The sequence below is a fragment of the Mastacembelus armatus genome, chromosome 19, assembly GCF_900324485.2.
Source record: "Mastacembelus armatus chromosome 19, fMasArm1.2, whole genome shotgun sequence".
Taxonomy (NCBI): Eukaryota; Metazoa; Chordata; class Actinopteri; order Synbranchiformes; family Mastacembelidae; genus Mastacembelus; species Mastacembelus armatus.
The window spans coordinates 13,568,696-13,583,878 of NC_046651.1; the positions used below are offsets into that span (position 1 = coordinate 13,568,696).

Consider the following 15,183-nt stretch of genomic DNA (forward strand, 5'->3'; position numbering starts at 1 on the left):
TCAGAAAAAACTACAGGCTAAACATTTCTTTTTCCATAAATCAGTGAGTCATTTGAGTGGAACGTGTTTGTTATGGTTTGTAATTAATGCACCAAACAAACTAGGCACCTCTTGGTGGGTAATTACAGAGTCACTCAGCTGAGGGGAAAAAAGAGAGGGAACATGTTTTATAACTGGTATAACTTTTATAACTATAACTTTTAAGGGATGTGACAATGTGTCTGACACTCTTATATGAAACTTGACAGTTTGTTGCTGTTATGTTACAAGCTTAGAAAATAATTCATGCAATATCTGTGCATAATTTATTATCATCCTTCATCAAGCTTTTATTGAGAATGAATTATCTGGTCATATCAGTTCAGCTGTTCCAAGTTCAACTACAACTTCCTGTACTAAAACGCATTATTAACAAAGACGTTCTGCAAAAATCACAAACAGCGTATCTCTTTCTCTCGCGATATATATATTTTTCCTTCTTATTTTTATTCCAATTATGTCGTGAATGTGTTTACATCTCCACTCTGCCCGTCACCTCTCATCCTGTCAATACCGTGCAACACTGATCTGTCAAAGGTGATCAGTTAATTGGTGTTACTAGACAAATCTGCCCTGAGGTGAAGTCCAATTTTTCATTAATGCCACAGCAGAGTTGTTGAACAGCTGCAATGTTACTTCTGTATATAAGATTGAATGTCTTCAGCTGCATATGCATTGTGGTTCTTTGTGAATAAAACTCTTGGAACAAGAAGCAGCATATGAACATACATATCTGCAGAATTAGGGACAACAAAACAAAGACAACCAGCTATGGATAAGTGCAGAAGCTGTAGCTGTTTTCATCATCAAAGCAGCAGCTTGTTTTGTTTTTAAACACAATTTCATGGCTGTTTTCTCTCCATTTTTCTTCTTTCTTGGTTAAAGACTGAGCATCTAAATTTTTTTGTAGGTGTCTTTTCATTTATTTCAAGCTTTTACAGTGTCTGCCATAGTGCAGGCAGAAATAAGTGCTACTCCGCTGCTGAAACAGCTGCAAGGTTCACTTTTTCTTGGTAAAATTTATGACCACTCAGAACAAAACCTCTGTCTCTGAAGAAAGGCAGTCTTGGCTTAAATCCAAATTTGCTCTGGGATGCAGGGCTACACCCAAGCCATTTAAGCAAATATTCCATTCACAGAAGTCTATTCAAGTCAATAATTGCTCTAAAGAACACTCGAGTGACCCCAAATTCTCCCAGATTTGTTATGCACTCAAATTCCTAGACTGGCCTGTACTGACCTTTATACCTATGTTTATGTTGGACCTGAACCAGGTAAGCTGTTCAAAAATGAAAAATGCTTCAAAAATAGCATTAAAAAGTTCTGTGATGACTTTTGTAAACAGTGAAGTTGAATAATTTCCTGACAGGACTCACGTCTATGTATTGAACCTTTAAAAACCTTTTTGTTCAGTCCCGCTGAGGGTTGGATGGGCCAGCCCCATGCATTTAGGGATAATTACAAAGCCAGGAGGAGCACACAAAGAGGACTGGATTTGCACAGTTTTGGCTGAAAATGAGAGTAGCAGCTGTGGACTACAGGGGTTGCAGGGGCTAGGTGTCCCTGGCTTGTGTACAGCATCACATCGACGTGGACAAAACCTGGTCCATGCTCAAACAACATGGCCATTGTGCAGCAGGCACCTCAGCAGTCACCTTGGCTCCGGGCAGACAGGATGTTCAGTAATCAATCCCTCAGGGAGAGTTTCTCCAGGTGGTACTACAGATTCTGAAGCCACGGAACAGGGATTCAGAAGGATTTGAGTGGGCAGAGCTCTTTCAGACACAGCAAGCCTATGGCTTACGAGTGGGACTAAAGCATTTGACCCTCATTTGTTTCAACTGTGCCTCTATTTCTGGAAGTTGCATGTTTCTCTTGTCAAATTTTACTCAGCATGAAGGGGAATATGTGAATTACTTTTAAGAATTTTACCTGATTTTACTTACTCAATCAATTAATTCTCGAATTTTCAAACTCACCTCTCCTGCCAGTGATCTGAAATATTTTTACATCCTTATCAGAGACACAGAAGACTGAAAATTACACAATGTGTTCTCTTAGGCACTCCACAGTATAATAAGCCCAGTGTTATTAAAAATCAGATATTTCTCCTTACCAAAGATATTTGGGGATGGACTGTGAATATAATATCCTAATTTTAAAAAAACACATCATTCCACGTAAGCACAGCTTGGCAATGCAGGGAGATATCTGGCACTGGTTTCCATGACTGCTCTAACAGCTCCCAGTCAACTTTCTAATTGGTCTAGTGCAGCTAATCAGACCACCATGCAGGTTCCAAATGGTAACTGTTACAGAGTGAAACCAGCACCCTGTGAAAATCTGACTTGGAGGATTTGTGCCTAGTAAGTAGATTATGGTGGTAGGAGCTGGTGGAACCTGTAATGAGTGAGCTGAGAGTTTCTTTTCCCTCCTTATTGGTAATCCATAAACATCTAGAAAAAGTTGGGCTCTAGGGAGAAGTGAGGCAGGGTCTGATGTCAGAGAGGGCAACAAGAAAAAAAATATCTCCACAAGGTAACAAAAACAGAAAAAGGTCACCAAACTCACCACCAGTTTCATGTAATCTGCACTAATTTAATACAACAGTCACAAAAATGGAAGTAATTTAGCAGTTCAAGCTTCTTAATTAATTTTTAGCCTTTGTCTTATGTAATAATTTAAATATCATTGGACTGTTAGTCCATACAGGTAATTTAAAAGTATCAAGTTTGACTGTGATGGGTATTTTTCACTACATAAAGGTATATGTTGACAACTGCAAAATAATCATATATTTTCTGATTTTCTGAATCTGATGAGCATTTTATACAACAACCAGATTCAACTTACTATGTTCATGAGTGTGAGAACATAATTCTGCACATGCTCCTTGCCATGGAAGCGCACCACCGAGTCATCCACAGCCAGCAGCACCTCGATGTTGTAGTCGTCCTTCTTCGCATGCCTCCTCTTACGCTCAGATTCAGTCAGTTTAGGTCCGACGAGATCCAGACCTGCGGGGAGGGCTGCAATCCCAAAATCTGCTACTGCAAAATATAACCAACACGTAATCCTCTGTGATAAAACTGAAAATTGAATCGTTATCATGTGAGACAAACACTATAGAGGCAATAAACTGAAAGCACTCAGAGGGTATCTCAATGTCACAGCTGCACAATAATGAAAACTGTCATTGGTTCTGCATGAACATACAGACTATTTATATATATATATATATTATATATATAGATTATGAGATACATGTTCCAATTATTTTTAACAGCAGTTCATTAGAAAATAGTTACGTCTTACCTTTTAACCAGATTCCTGTAAAATCTGTTACAAATGCGTGATGTTATTCGAAAAACCAAATAAACAAATCAATACACAATCAGACTCAGCTGTAATTGCACAATGTGTTGACACAGTGAACATGTCTAACAGAAACAGCCTTGTTCAAACATTCATGTGTCATAAAAGCCTACTATCCTGCCTGAAGCTATGGATTATGACAATCTTTTGTAATAGCCACTTCATTTCAATGTTATTGATTCAAGCCTGCCAGATAGAAATGGAGACATGACAGTTTAGCTTGTGCATACCAGAAAATCCATTGGGCAAGGTACAATGTAGAAAATGAAAATAAATGACAAATGTTGTGTTCTGTTAAACTCATTTTAAGAACTGGCTCTGTGCAACTCTCTTGAGAAGGGTTTTATTCTGAATAAAAGAAGTAACAGATAAATGCATAACAAATGGCAACTTATTTGCACATGTTGCATTAATAGCTCTGTTAAAAGCATTTATAGATGTGCAAAAAATGGACACGGGGAAACAAGAATTTGACCTGAATTAGAATTATTGACTCTTGCATCAGATGCTGCTTAGTGCAGCTTAAAATTAAGGTTTATTAAGGTTTATGAAAAACATCCACATTCAACAATACAACATAAAAAACACAGTGGCATCAATAATAATAACTGGACAAAAACTTAGTTGCCCTTCTTTAATGTAATATAACTCCAGTGCTTTAAATGCAGTTAAACCACTGCCTGTATTATACTTGTTTATTTATGATTATGAGCTAATAATCTTCTGGTATTTATTTTGTTATATTCTTCTGTGTCTGTTTAATGTTTCAAATTTTCCTCCTTGTGAAAAAGAAGTTATAATCTACTGTATGAACTACAATTATCCAACCCTTGCTATTATGAAGTGCGCCTTATGCATATACACTTCCATGTGCACACCCACATGCTCACACACAGTCAAAACACACACAGAATGCACAGTGCCTTCTGTTTCCATGGACGTCACACTCCCTATGCTCACCTACCTTCATTGTGGAGGTCCTCCCTCCTTTGGCCCGTGTCCCGCTTGATGGCAGACCTGCGGTAGACCACATGGACACGCCCCTTCACTTCCACATCCTGTTGACCCTTCTCGAGAGGCTCGATGAAAAACTCCCCATTATCAGTCCGGATTAGACCTGCCTGGAAAAAGAGCACTTTAAATTAGTGCACCCCTCCACCCTCAAAGGTCAGTAATTCCACTGGAGCCAGTAATTACAGAGTGCCTGATCAATTGGAAGATTTTCAGAACAACTGGATATGGAGAATGACGCAGGTAGACATAATTTTGGGCCCTTTGAGGCCTTCACAGAGATTTATTGAGTGCCACCATGATTTCACTCTGAATGAGATGATGAATAGCAATGTCTCAATCCAGCTGAATGTTTCTGTCTTCTTTGTGTTTTTTTCTGTTTTTCAAAAAGCCCTCCAGTGAGAGTCTCACCATCTGTTTCAACCTTGCTTTGAGTACTATTCTTGAATTAGCAATTTCTTATACTTCTTAAAGTCCTTTTTAACCACACAGAGAGAGCAGCCACGATCTTGCTGCTTCCATATGAAGATGAGGGGACAGACAGAGAGACTGTACTTTTTTTACAATGAGTTTGTGCACCCTGTGGTGGCCATGTTGACTGTCCTGTCAACACCTGATATTCATTTCTTTTCGTAGCATGGAATTATGGGTGAGGAAAATATGCTGTTTGCCTCTTATAGCGCATTTCTATCAGATGGTTGAATGTGAAAAATAGCAACTATGGAAAAAGGGTTGCTCTTCCATTCAGTGTTACAGTGAATTTACACCTACATTGACTGCTGATTTGGGTAACTATATCTGGCTGTAGCTGCACAGAAAATATTGTTAAACTGTGTTTCAACATCAATGCTTGCATGCATTGTCTCATCCATTTTCAGAAAGTGAGCATCCTGTGTTGTAGTTTTCTTTGTTGCATTCCTAATGTGACTGAGTGTAAATATTTAGATGGACTGTAGAGGGAAGCCAACATCCAGCTGTACATCACTCCTAATATACAAACATCAGATTATAAACAGGTGGTGAGGTAAAGTATTAATGTGGAATTTTTCTTTTTTGGCATCTTTTGCAAACAGATGACCCTGTACTTATTAGTGTGTTACATCAATGCAATATCAAAGTTTTTAACAGGAAACAGTCGCCTGCTGTGGCTGAAAAAAAAAAAAAGCAGTGTGACTGAACCAAAACAGTCAAACTGTGAAAGAATCTATACGGCTCATTAAGGCTAAGAGGAACTGCAGCTGAGCAATAGTTCTTGGTTTCACTTTAATTACTTAGTATATAAGTATACTTTTAAAGTACTTCTAAGGATACAATCTTATTTCACACATTTCTCCACAGCCTGGTTGCTATTGTTACATGCATAATATAGGAGAAAATAGACTTATTGAGATACTGAACAGTGTGAGCGCTTATGCAGTCTATGTAGACATCTGGACAGATTAGAGTGTATCTGTTTCACAAGATTAGGTGTGACACAGACAAGTGTAAAACATGGCAGAAACACCTCATATGGATACTCTGTAAGAATTTTACCTCCAAAGACAGGCTGGTGAAACATAAAGTCCAACTTATAGCAGACAGACTATATTTTGTTTGTTTGTATGCTAGAGGAATCTCAGTTCAGGGGCTGCATCCTTCAAAGACTCCACTTGGAGTGGCTGATTGTGTCACAACAAGGCTGTCCCATTTTGAAAGCTCCTTCCACTGTGGCCTTCTCTCCCTGGGCAACATGTAGATCCTTCATCCTAACATTCTTTGTGCAGCTTTGTAGACCACATCCTTCAAAGGATGTAGCCTCTGAATTGAGCCAAACCGGCTGCCTCGATACAAATCTCACATTATCGAGCTATGAGTTCACAAAGGAGTGTTATTTAACATCTACGTCTGTTAGAATTCAATATTAGAATTTGTATAAAGCTATTGTATTGTATTGCCATTGCTATGCATTAATCTATCTGCCACACTCATCCTTTGTTGGGTTAGAAAAGGACAGGGGTGATCACAGAGGACGGATATGCAGGTCACCTCAGGTCACCAGTCTGTCACATGGCTGAAACATTAACAGGCATTTCACAGTCACACCCACAAGAAAAAAATGTCATCACTTAAGATAATCCAGATGTCTCTGGACTGTGGATGGACAGTTAAAAGACTTGTTGAAGGAAACACCGTCAGACATCACGGGTAGACCTTTAAGTGGTAAGTAATTCCCATGTCCATTGATCATCATCTTACAATGTACAAGAAGCTGGAGCCAATCCCAGCTGACATTAGACGAGAAGCGGGGAACACCATGGGCAGACTGCCAGTCTATCACACAGACACACAGAGACAGGCAAAAACGCTTAGTGACCATTTAAAGTTGCCAATTAATCTAACCCCAAACTGCATGTCTTTGGACTGTAGGAGGAAGCCAGGGAGAACCCATCCAGACTCCACACAGAAAGAACCCAGGTCGACCGGGGTTCTAACCCAGACACATCACAGCAGTGATGCAGCTCCTGATAACAAGCTAAATAAATCTGACATTAACACCTTTGTGTTGCCATCATGTTTCTATTAAACTTAATGAGCACAAACTCTGCTGTCTGAATACACAACACACTGCAAATAACTTTTCTCATATTCTGGCTCCTTACTGTACCGAAAAAAAAAAATCTATCCAGCCTGTCATTACCCTCATGAAGAAGGCACACCAACAAGATTCTGGCAAGTCCAATTGTATTTACAGCTGCGAAAAGAAATCTAAATACAGTGCAGAGAACACTGTGCCAAAACAAAACAACAACAAAAAAATCTCATCACAAAATCCTCAGTACTAGCACACAGAACTAACAACACAAGCACCATGAACTTGACTCTGAAGATGTGACAGTCAGGGCACAAAGGAGTAAAACAATCAGTCCAGCACCAGATCAGGAAATGCCAAGAAAGACATGCTTGAATACTTCCTCTCTGGTGTCGTATTTCAGCAGTGGGTGGAAAGTGGAGTTGGTGAGGGAAAAGAGCAGCAGCATCTGGAAGGGCCTACACAAGAATCATATGTAAACAAATGTGCTGTGTGGTAAATTCTGGGCTGGAGTATAAGTTTGCTATAGGGGAGGGGACACAAATGCTATTAGATTTTCAAAAGTTCTGTGTTCATTTTTTCCCCCAAGACCATTCAAAAAGCTTCATTATACTCAAGTTGTGTCTGTGGAACTTCGTGTCGGGCTGCATGGCACTACAATAAGAGCGGCCAATGAAATGGTTGGGGCAGACTGCATGTAGACCCAGAGGCAAAACCCAGGGCAGCAAAAAGCATTTGAAGGTCATAGATATCTATATACACTTACATATATACACTTGCTCTCATTTGGATACTCACAGGGGCTAATTACAGGGACTATATTTAGAAGGATTTTAGCAGGTCACTTAACATTTTTATATAAGTGTCTTAATGTAAAACCTGTAATACTGTCAAACAAATGTAAATAACAAAAGTCAAAGCCAGAATTTTTATTCTATTTTGGGATCTTGTCATCCTGCTGGAATTAGTTCTTTGCACCCACATAACTGATGAGATGTGAATGTTTGGGATTCACTATTACCTATTTGCAAGTGCAAATAATGTGTTATCAACCATCGAATTCAAGTCTGAGGGGTTTCTCTTCATTTGTCACGTTCAGATTTCCCATGGTGATGCTAATCAAGAGATGAGCTTTTATAGGCCAAGAGAGGTCAAGTGATGTGGTGGCCTCAGATTGCTCCAAGTGATGTGAGTGTGTATACAAATGAGATCATTATGAGCACTGCATTGCTTAGAGCAGGGCACAGTTAAAATCAGTATGAGGTTCTTCGAGCAGCTCCTGGGTCTGCACTGGAAAACATTTTGAAGCTGAGACAGTGAGGCAACTAGTAGTGTCACTCACACTGTGCAAAAAAGGCAAATATAGCTAACCCTTAAGCTCACCAGTGCACTAAATTCCACACATTAGTGAGAGCAACTGTTTGAAGGTGGATATTTACAGTATAATAATATCAGGTCTACTTCATTATACCCTGTAAACTACCAGATGGAGGCTGTCACTATACACATCAAAGCAGGGAACAAGTGAGGTAGGAGCTGGTGCTGATCATTATTAAGCTCTGAGTATATGGCAAAAAAGTCTGTCAAAATATTTATAAACTCAGATCTCCTCTCATGGGGACTGTGACAGCTGTATAATAAAAATAATTAAAAGTTCATTTATAATGGTAAATGTGAGGGGGACAAAAATAGATGCCCTACCTGAAATCACTCACTATATATAAATAGACACATGTATTGCAATTGGCAAAAAAATAATTCCGCAATAAAATACTGACATTAAGTTGCTGGGGACACACATCAAACTTTTTTCTACAATATCTACAAAGGTATAGTGACTCCATATGTTACATGATGGACAAAAAAAAAATCTAAAAATGGTCATGAATGCTTGAGGAGCAACATGCAAGGAAATCAAAGTCTAGACGTCATTCCAGGGACGTAACCTGTAATTTGTGGCAAATTGTTTAAAAACATGTAATTTTGGGAAAGGCAGAGAATAAAAAAGGTAACCCACTGTCAACCACTGACATCAAGGTATACATTCTAATTTTTGCAGTTTATTGCATGAACTTTAGTCTCCAAATCCACACCAAAACTGACCTACAGCAGAGAAATTAGACTTCTAATACAATACTCACAAAATACTGAAAAGGCAGCGACATGTTGGTGAGTCTGGACAAAAACGTGGGAAAATCAATGAGCCAGGGAGTCAATAGTGGCTGAGTGGAGCTGGACTCAGGAGAGTTTTGGTTTGAAATAATAGTATGAGACAGGTTGTGGGAGGAGGGGATTACTACTTGATTCCTTTTTATCAGCTTTCTCATCTCAGTGTGCCAGGTCACAAAGGCCATGCATAGCTGTGGTGAAGGAAAGGATTATTAAGAGAAAATTAAGCTTAAAATTATCAGCACTCATCTGCATGAGACTGATATCATCCATCCATTCATCCATTATCTACCACATATCCTTCAGGGTTGCAGAGTGCTGCTGAAGCCAATCCCAGCTGGCATTGCGTGAGAGACAGGGTACACAGGTCACCAATTAATCAAAGGGCTGACATATAGAGAGCAACACTCACATTCACTCCTATTAAAGTCACCGGAGTAACCTAACCCCAATCATCATGTCTTTGGACTGTGGGAAGATGCCGGAGTACCCGGAGAAAACCTACACAAACAAAGGAGAACATGCAAACTAAAGACCCCATGGACAAACATTTGGATTTGAAACTGGAAACTCTATGCTATGTGACAGTGCTGACCACCACACGGCTGCACCGCCTGGACTGATATCAAAGAGGATTAATATAAACATAATTCTGACATTAGGTAGAGCATTTAATTGAAGAAGATTATGCTTTTAGCACCTAATTGGTTTTCATACAAAAGCAAGTCTGTTTAAAAATGTTTAAATTACACATAAAAGAATGGATATTATTTTTACTATTAAGACAAGCAGCATAAGTACATAGTAGTATCAGTGATGAAGAAGAAGCATTGGTAGTAGTAGAAGGAGTAGTAGTACAGCATTAACAGTATCTTGTGGAGGTAGTAGATCTCATAGAAGTGGTCGGTAGTAACTGTATCATTAATAGTAAACTGATAAACTAGTAGTTCTAGTGGCAGTGGCAGTATAAGTAGTAGTACTGAAACTCCAGAGGACACTGGAACCAGCTTTGTAAGGAATTCCTGCAAAAATCTCAAGAATATAATCTTTTATGCAACTATTTCCAATGGATGGAAACTGGTCCACCCCTCAGAGGCGGAACTTGGCAAACTGCTGACTGTTGCTAGGTGGTTCTCTCTTGTTTTAACTGATAGATACAGAAATAGCACTCTTCCTCCTGCAGTTATCTGGCACTCAACTTTCCATCACACATGTAACTCAATCAGTCATCTGTGCTAATTTCCAACACGTGAGCAGCACCGATATAATCATAGCCATCACTCATTGCTCCACAACAATAGCTCGTCTGGACACCACAGCTGTTGCCATCTAGCAGGGGTCACAGTCAGAGAGTAAGATGTTTCACCCGTTTGGAACTCAATAGTAAGACACCAGTCAAATCATCTGGTTATCGCGGACGGTTCACAATAAAGTGAAACTGAAAGTGCAGGTCTGTTTTACAATATCAAGTAATTTCACAATCTCAGCTGATTTTTCTAGCTGTGCTGTGAGGCTAATGGGGATCCTAACAAAAAGACTGAAAGGCCAAGGGTTGAATATACAAGATTATTTTGCAGCTTTATAGATATTTTATCTGTCATGAGCTTGGAATGCCATGAATCATGCAGCTGCAGGCCATGGCAGGAGACCAAATTAACATGATGTGTTACAGTTATTGTCAAGCCTCCCTATTTTGGTTATTATAACTATTTGGGCGCAGCCCCCCTGCAGAAGATACACTAATATAAAAGGATGTTATGAAAATTCTATTGTATTAATGAGAATAAAGTAGAGGAAAAACTGCACATTAAACAGATGCAATGCCTGATACTGCATTCCTGAAGTCTAAGCAGTGTTTGCCAAGGAACACATATGTTATAGGAGTATGGAAAAACAAAAATGATCTTAACAACTATGAAATACATGTGCTCCAGTTCTGTCTGTTCTCTATGAGGGACCCATTTAAACTTACTTCTGAAGATGGTATGCCTATATGTAAAGGCATACAGCACAATCCACGATAGAGATTTCACCCACATGAGGTAGCCATGGTCCATGATTCAGAGTCTTGTTCCTTTCAAAGTCTGTCCTTTCATCAGCCATGATCTCTTCCAAGTCTTCCACATCAAGCAGACACTTCAGACTAAATAATTTGCCTATGAGCTTGATGTACAAATGCTCTCTGAAGACCCCAGCGTGCACCGACAGGTATATGTTTATTTTGGCTTTGATGCAAAGTAATGCATGAACGATATTCCAAAGAATGCAGCCTTTAACGGGTGAGTTTGCCCAAATCACACAAAAACATCTTTACCCGCAGGCATTGAGTGGTATCTAGTCATGCAGATCCCACCGAACTTTGGGTTTGTTTGCCTGCTATAAGGCTTCTGTCATCACTACAGTACAACAGAGATGAATACAGTGTTGTTTGTGATGCTCAATGCTTTGAAATCTGGCATTTCAAAAAGTCAACAGCAGCATGTGTTTCCACACACAATACCCTCGAAACTGCATAATACAGAGAACTCAATGGTAACAATTTTAACTGTAAACGGTATCCTACTATAGGTGATGGTTACTCCTCACAGAAAACACACTTTTTGTGATGCTGAACAGACTTTTGAGAGAAAGATATGTCAGACTGTTCTATCAGCTTCAAGTATCTAACACAAAGGACACAACACAATAAGCACGATACAGATAAATGTTAGATTACATGCATTTTAGAGAAAGAACCCATGCAAATCCTATGTACAACTGTATAAAGAAGGATCCTAGACTTGGGTCTTGTCTACATTACAAATTTATTATGCTCCTTGTCTCTAACATTATGCTTTTACCACACTGGTTATACACGTCCCCCAGTGATGTTGTTACTGTCTCGTGCCATCAATACTGCTTTTGTTTCATTTCTTTCACAATAAATTGTGGCATAGAGTGAACCCACGATGATTGATTGCTTTCAGTATCTCACTATGCAAATGGCAACGTGGCTGTTTATTTGGGGATTTTATCCAAAGAAAAGGTTTCTTTAATGGTCCCAAAACTACAATACAGAGTCAGAATAATATCATTTATATCAGTTTCCAACATATAAACAGCAATTATATCACAATCCAAGTTGTAATTATGAAAGAAACTAGATTTTTCAAAAACCTACGATCTATTCAATTTGATGCTTAGTAATACAAAAGTGTCTGAAAGCCAAACAACAATGGATGTCCAAATGTCTTCAAGGTGCACAACTCTACCTTTGTGAAGGCTAGAATACTTTTAGTATGCATTGTTGAACAAACTAACAGGTCTTTTAGATTTGGTAATATTACAAGGCTGCCAAATCTTACTGTCCAGTACAAATGTAGATACCATCTTAGCTTAGAGTATGGTTGAAAATGAATGTTGACAATTTACACTAAGTGCTGAACATTCACAGAAGCTAGCAGAACAGAAAGCCACAGAGCAAATAAGGTATAAAGGTATATTTCTGACTCATTCAGAGAGTTTCAAAAGCTTCTGTATCAGAAGGTCATCTCTCACTCTGCATATCGTTTTGATCTGAAAACTACAGAGGAGTAGTCTCAGCTTAGTCAAGCTGCAAATTCATATGTCAGATGTGCATTTAAAGAGTCACTCTAAGTTGCTCGGCTGCAAACATCCATTAGTGGCTTGAGTCACCAGTGCTCTGCTCTATCACAACACAGTGTAGGTTTTAAAGGGCTTGATGATGCTGAAAGGCTGCATTAAATGCGTGATGAATAGATTGGTTGCAGAGTGGGAGGAAGCACAATGTTCTGGTAGAGGCACAGGTCTGCTGGTATTGTGCCCTTTCGTGTGAAATTATTTTGACCTTGACCTCAACTCTATTACTTGCTTCATTTGAACATTGTTAACAGTAGAAATACTTAGTGACTAGTTAATGAGATCAGCAATTACCAAGCACTATACTCTAGAACAACCATTGGCTGGATGGCAGACAAATACATGCTAACTTTTAATACTCAGCAGCTTCAGAAACTTTGCCAAAGAAGAGAGAGCATCTTTTCTTGCTCCTGCTAAACCTCTCGCTCTAACTGCTTGAAGTGTGCATTGATGACTTACCAGTCCGTCACAATTGCTAATAGCCACAGAGGCCTCCGGCATGTCACTCACATCCCCCGTGAAAACACAGTCCCCGTGGATACGTTCCTTGGCCTTTTCCTCAAAGTCCTCGTGCCATTCCACAAAAGCCCCAGGGGCCACGAGCTTCCTGTTGGCCCTCAAGCGGAGGTGCAGTTCTTTCCCAAACACAGTGACATTGAAAAACAAGTGCTGAGCCGGAGAAGAGGTGACCGAGGGCATCACAGGGGCACCGCGGGCCACCCTTCGTCTGCTGCCAAAAGCTGTGCTGGGATCAGCAGCAGCACCACCACCTTTACTTCCACTTCCAGCAGAGACCACATGAGAAATGTACCGGCCATGGGAGTCTGTGCTGAATGGCACGATAAGACCATATTCACTTAACTTTCCAGAGAGTTTTTCTGATGGGACAGATAGTGTCAAGTGAGAATCACATTCACAGACCTATGGCAAGTTCCTATGGAAAAGACTATAAAGTAAATTATGTTGAATGATTAAAATAGACATGCTGTATGATGAATTGAACTTTTTACATCATTATTTCTATTTCTTTCATTCATTTAATTAATTATCAAACAGATAATTATATAAAGTAGCACAGAATTACTCTTCTCTTTATGAAACTGGTATTGTAAGTAAAAATGCTGTGGACATACAGGGACATCCGGTAGGTCAACACATACTATTGATTTTGTTCATCCAGAACAGTAAAGCTCTCAGGCTGAAGCTGACCTATCAATAAGGACAGGGCATCATGTTTATCATTCTTCCCAAACATTTCCACTTTAGGGTCCATTTCTGTACAGAGCAGCAGAAAAGAAAAGAAACTCACCATGTGTTTCTGCAGCGAAAATGCGTTCCAAACATACTTGACTGAGTGAAAAGCACATCAATAAATACATACAATCCATAGCGAGGCTATAATGTGAGAGCTGCCACTTCAGCGCTGAGTTTTCCTTGCTGTTGTAAACTTTGAGCAGAGTCCTTCCTCCTGTTAAAACAAAAAAACAAAAAGAGCACAAATGTAGGAGAAAAGTCCTCAGAGTGAAGCTCCAGCGAGGCAGCCGGGCATTTCTAAACGTTTCCCTCTAGACGCCAAACTGACGGATATTCACTGGATGTTTCCAATCTTTTGGCCTGTGCTGAATTGCATAGACCAAGCCTGTCCCATCCATTTAGGAAGATAAGGTGGGGGGTGGGATATATGGGGGTGTCGATGACGACAACTCCCCGGTAAAAACCGGGACGTTTTGAAGGGGTAGCCCAGTTTTTTTCTCCTTCTTTTCCTCCCTCAGATAAGTTTTAAAAAAGGCAGGGAGGCTGCAAGTTAACGCACGCCTACGCCGAGGAAAAAAAGTCGGAAGGGTTCAGATAAAGTGTGCAGAGACACAGTGTCCCGGTGGTGAAACATCTGTCGTCCAGTCGTGCACCATTACGCACCAGTGGTCCGGCTGTGGGACTCACCGCTGCTCAACTCAAAGCCAGTACCAGCCAACAGCGGGAGCGCCTTCTCTCCACTACACAACTCAGAAATATAGACCAGAGAAATGACCCAATGTACCCCAAGTACACACTCACATAAAATAAACACTGAAATACACCAATACCAGTACATCAATTGTAATGGAAAACGCTGTCCTAAACCAAATTAGGATTAAGGGTACACTATTTTTTCATGTCTACCTTCAAATAATACTCATATGTACACTGGGCATTTTTGCACGTTGTAAGTACTTCCTTTCTCCATTAAGCCTATGGCTGCAGAGATCAAAACGTGTCTGATGTAAGTACACACTTTCCATGTCTCTGGAAGACAAAACACACAATGCATTATCTTATTTAATGACCTCATGCAGCTTGTCTCTCGGGTTTTCATAATCTGGGCTAATCCTGCAGATGTCACT

The 15,183-nt window shown here is 39.8% G+C and overlaps 1 protein-coding gene across 2 annotated transcripts in view; it reads right to left on the reverse strand.

Annotated features, from left to right (window-relative positions):
• adamts14 (ADAM metallopeptidase with thrombospondin type 1 motif, 14) overlaps positions 1-14,704 on the reverse strand; it is a 28,223-nt gene extending 13,519 nt beyond the window's left edge. Inside the window, exons 1-4 of one of the 2 annotated variants that reach the window (XR_003296175.1) lie at positions 14,112-14,704; positions 13,262-13,680; positions 4,379-4,535; positions 2,893-3,089 (exon numbers count right to left, since the gene is read on the reverse strand). Coding sequence is in view for 1 of the 2 variants with exons in the window: in XM_026315445.1 (XP_026171230.1) it covers positions 2,893-3,089; positions 4,379-4,535; positions 13,262-13,680; positions 14,112-14,190 (852 nt within the window). In the remaining variant the exon portion in view is untranslated. The remainder of the gene's footprint in view (positions 1-2,892; positions 3,090-4,378; positions 4,536-13,261; positions 13,681-14,111) is intronic. The other variant, XM_026315445.1, reaches the window with a different exon arrangement.
• Positions 14,705-15,183: the final 479 nt, after the last annotated feature.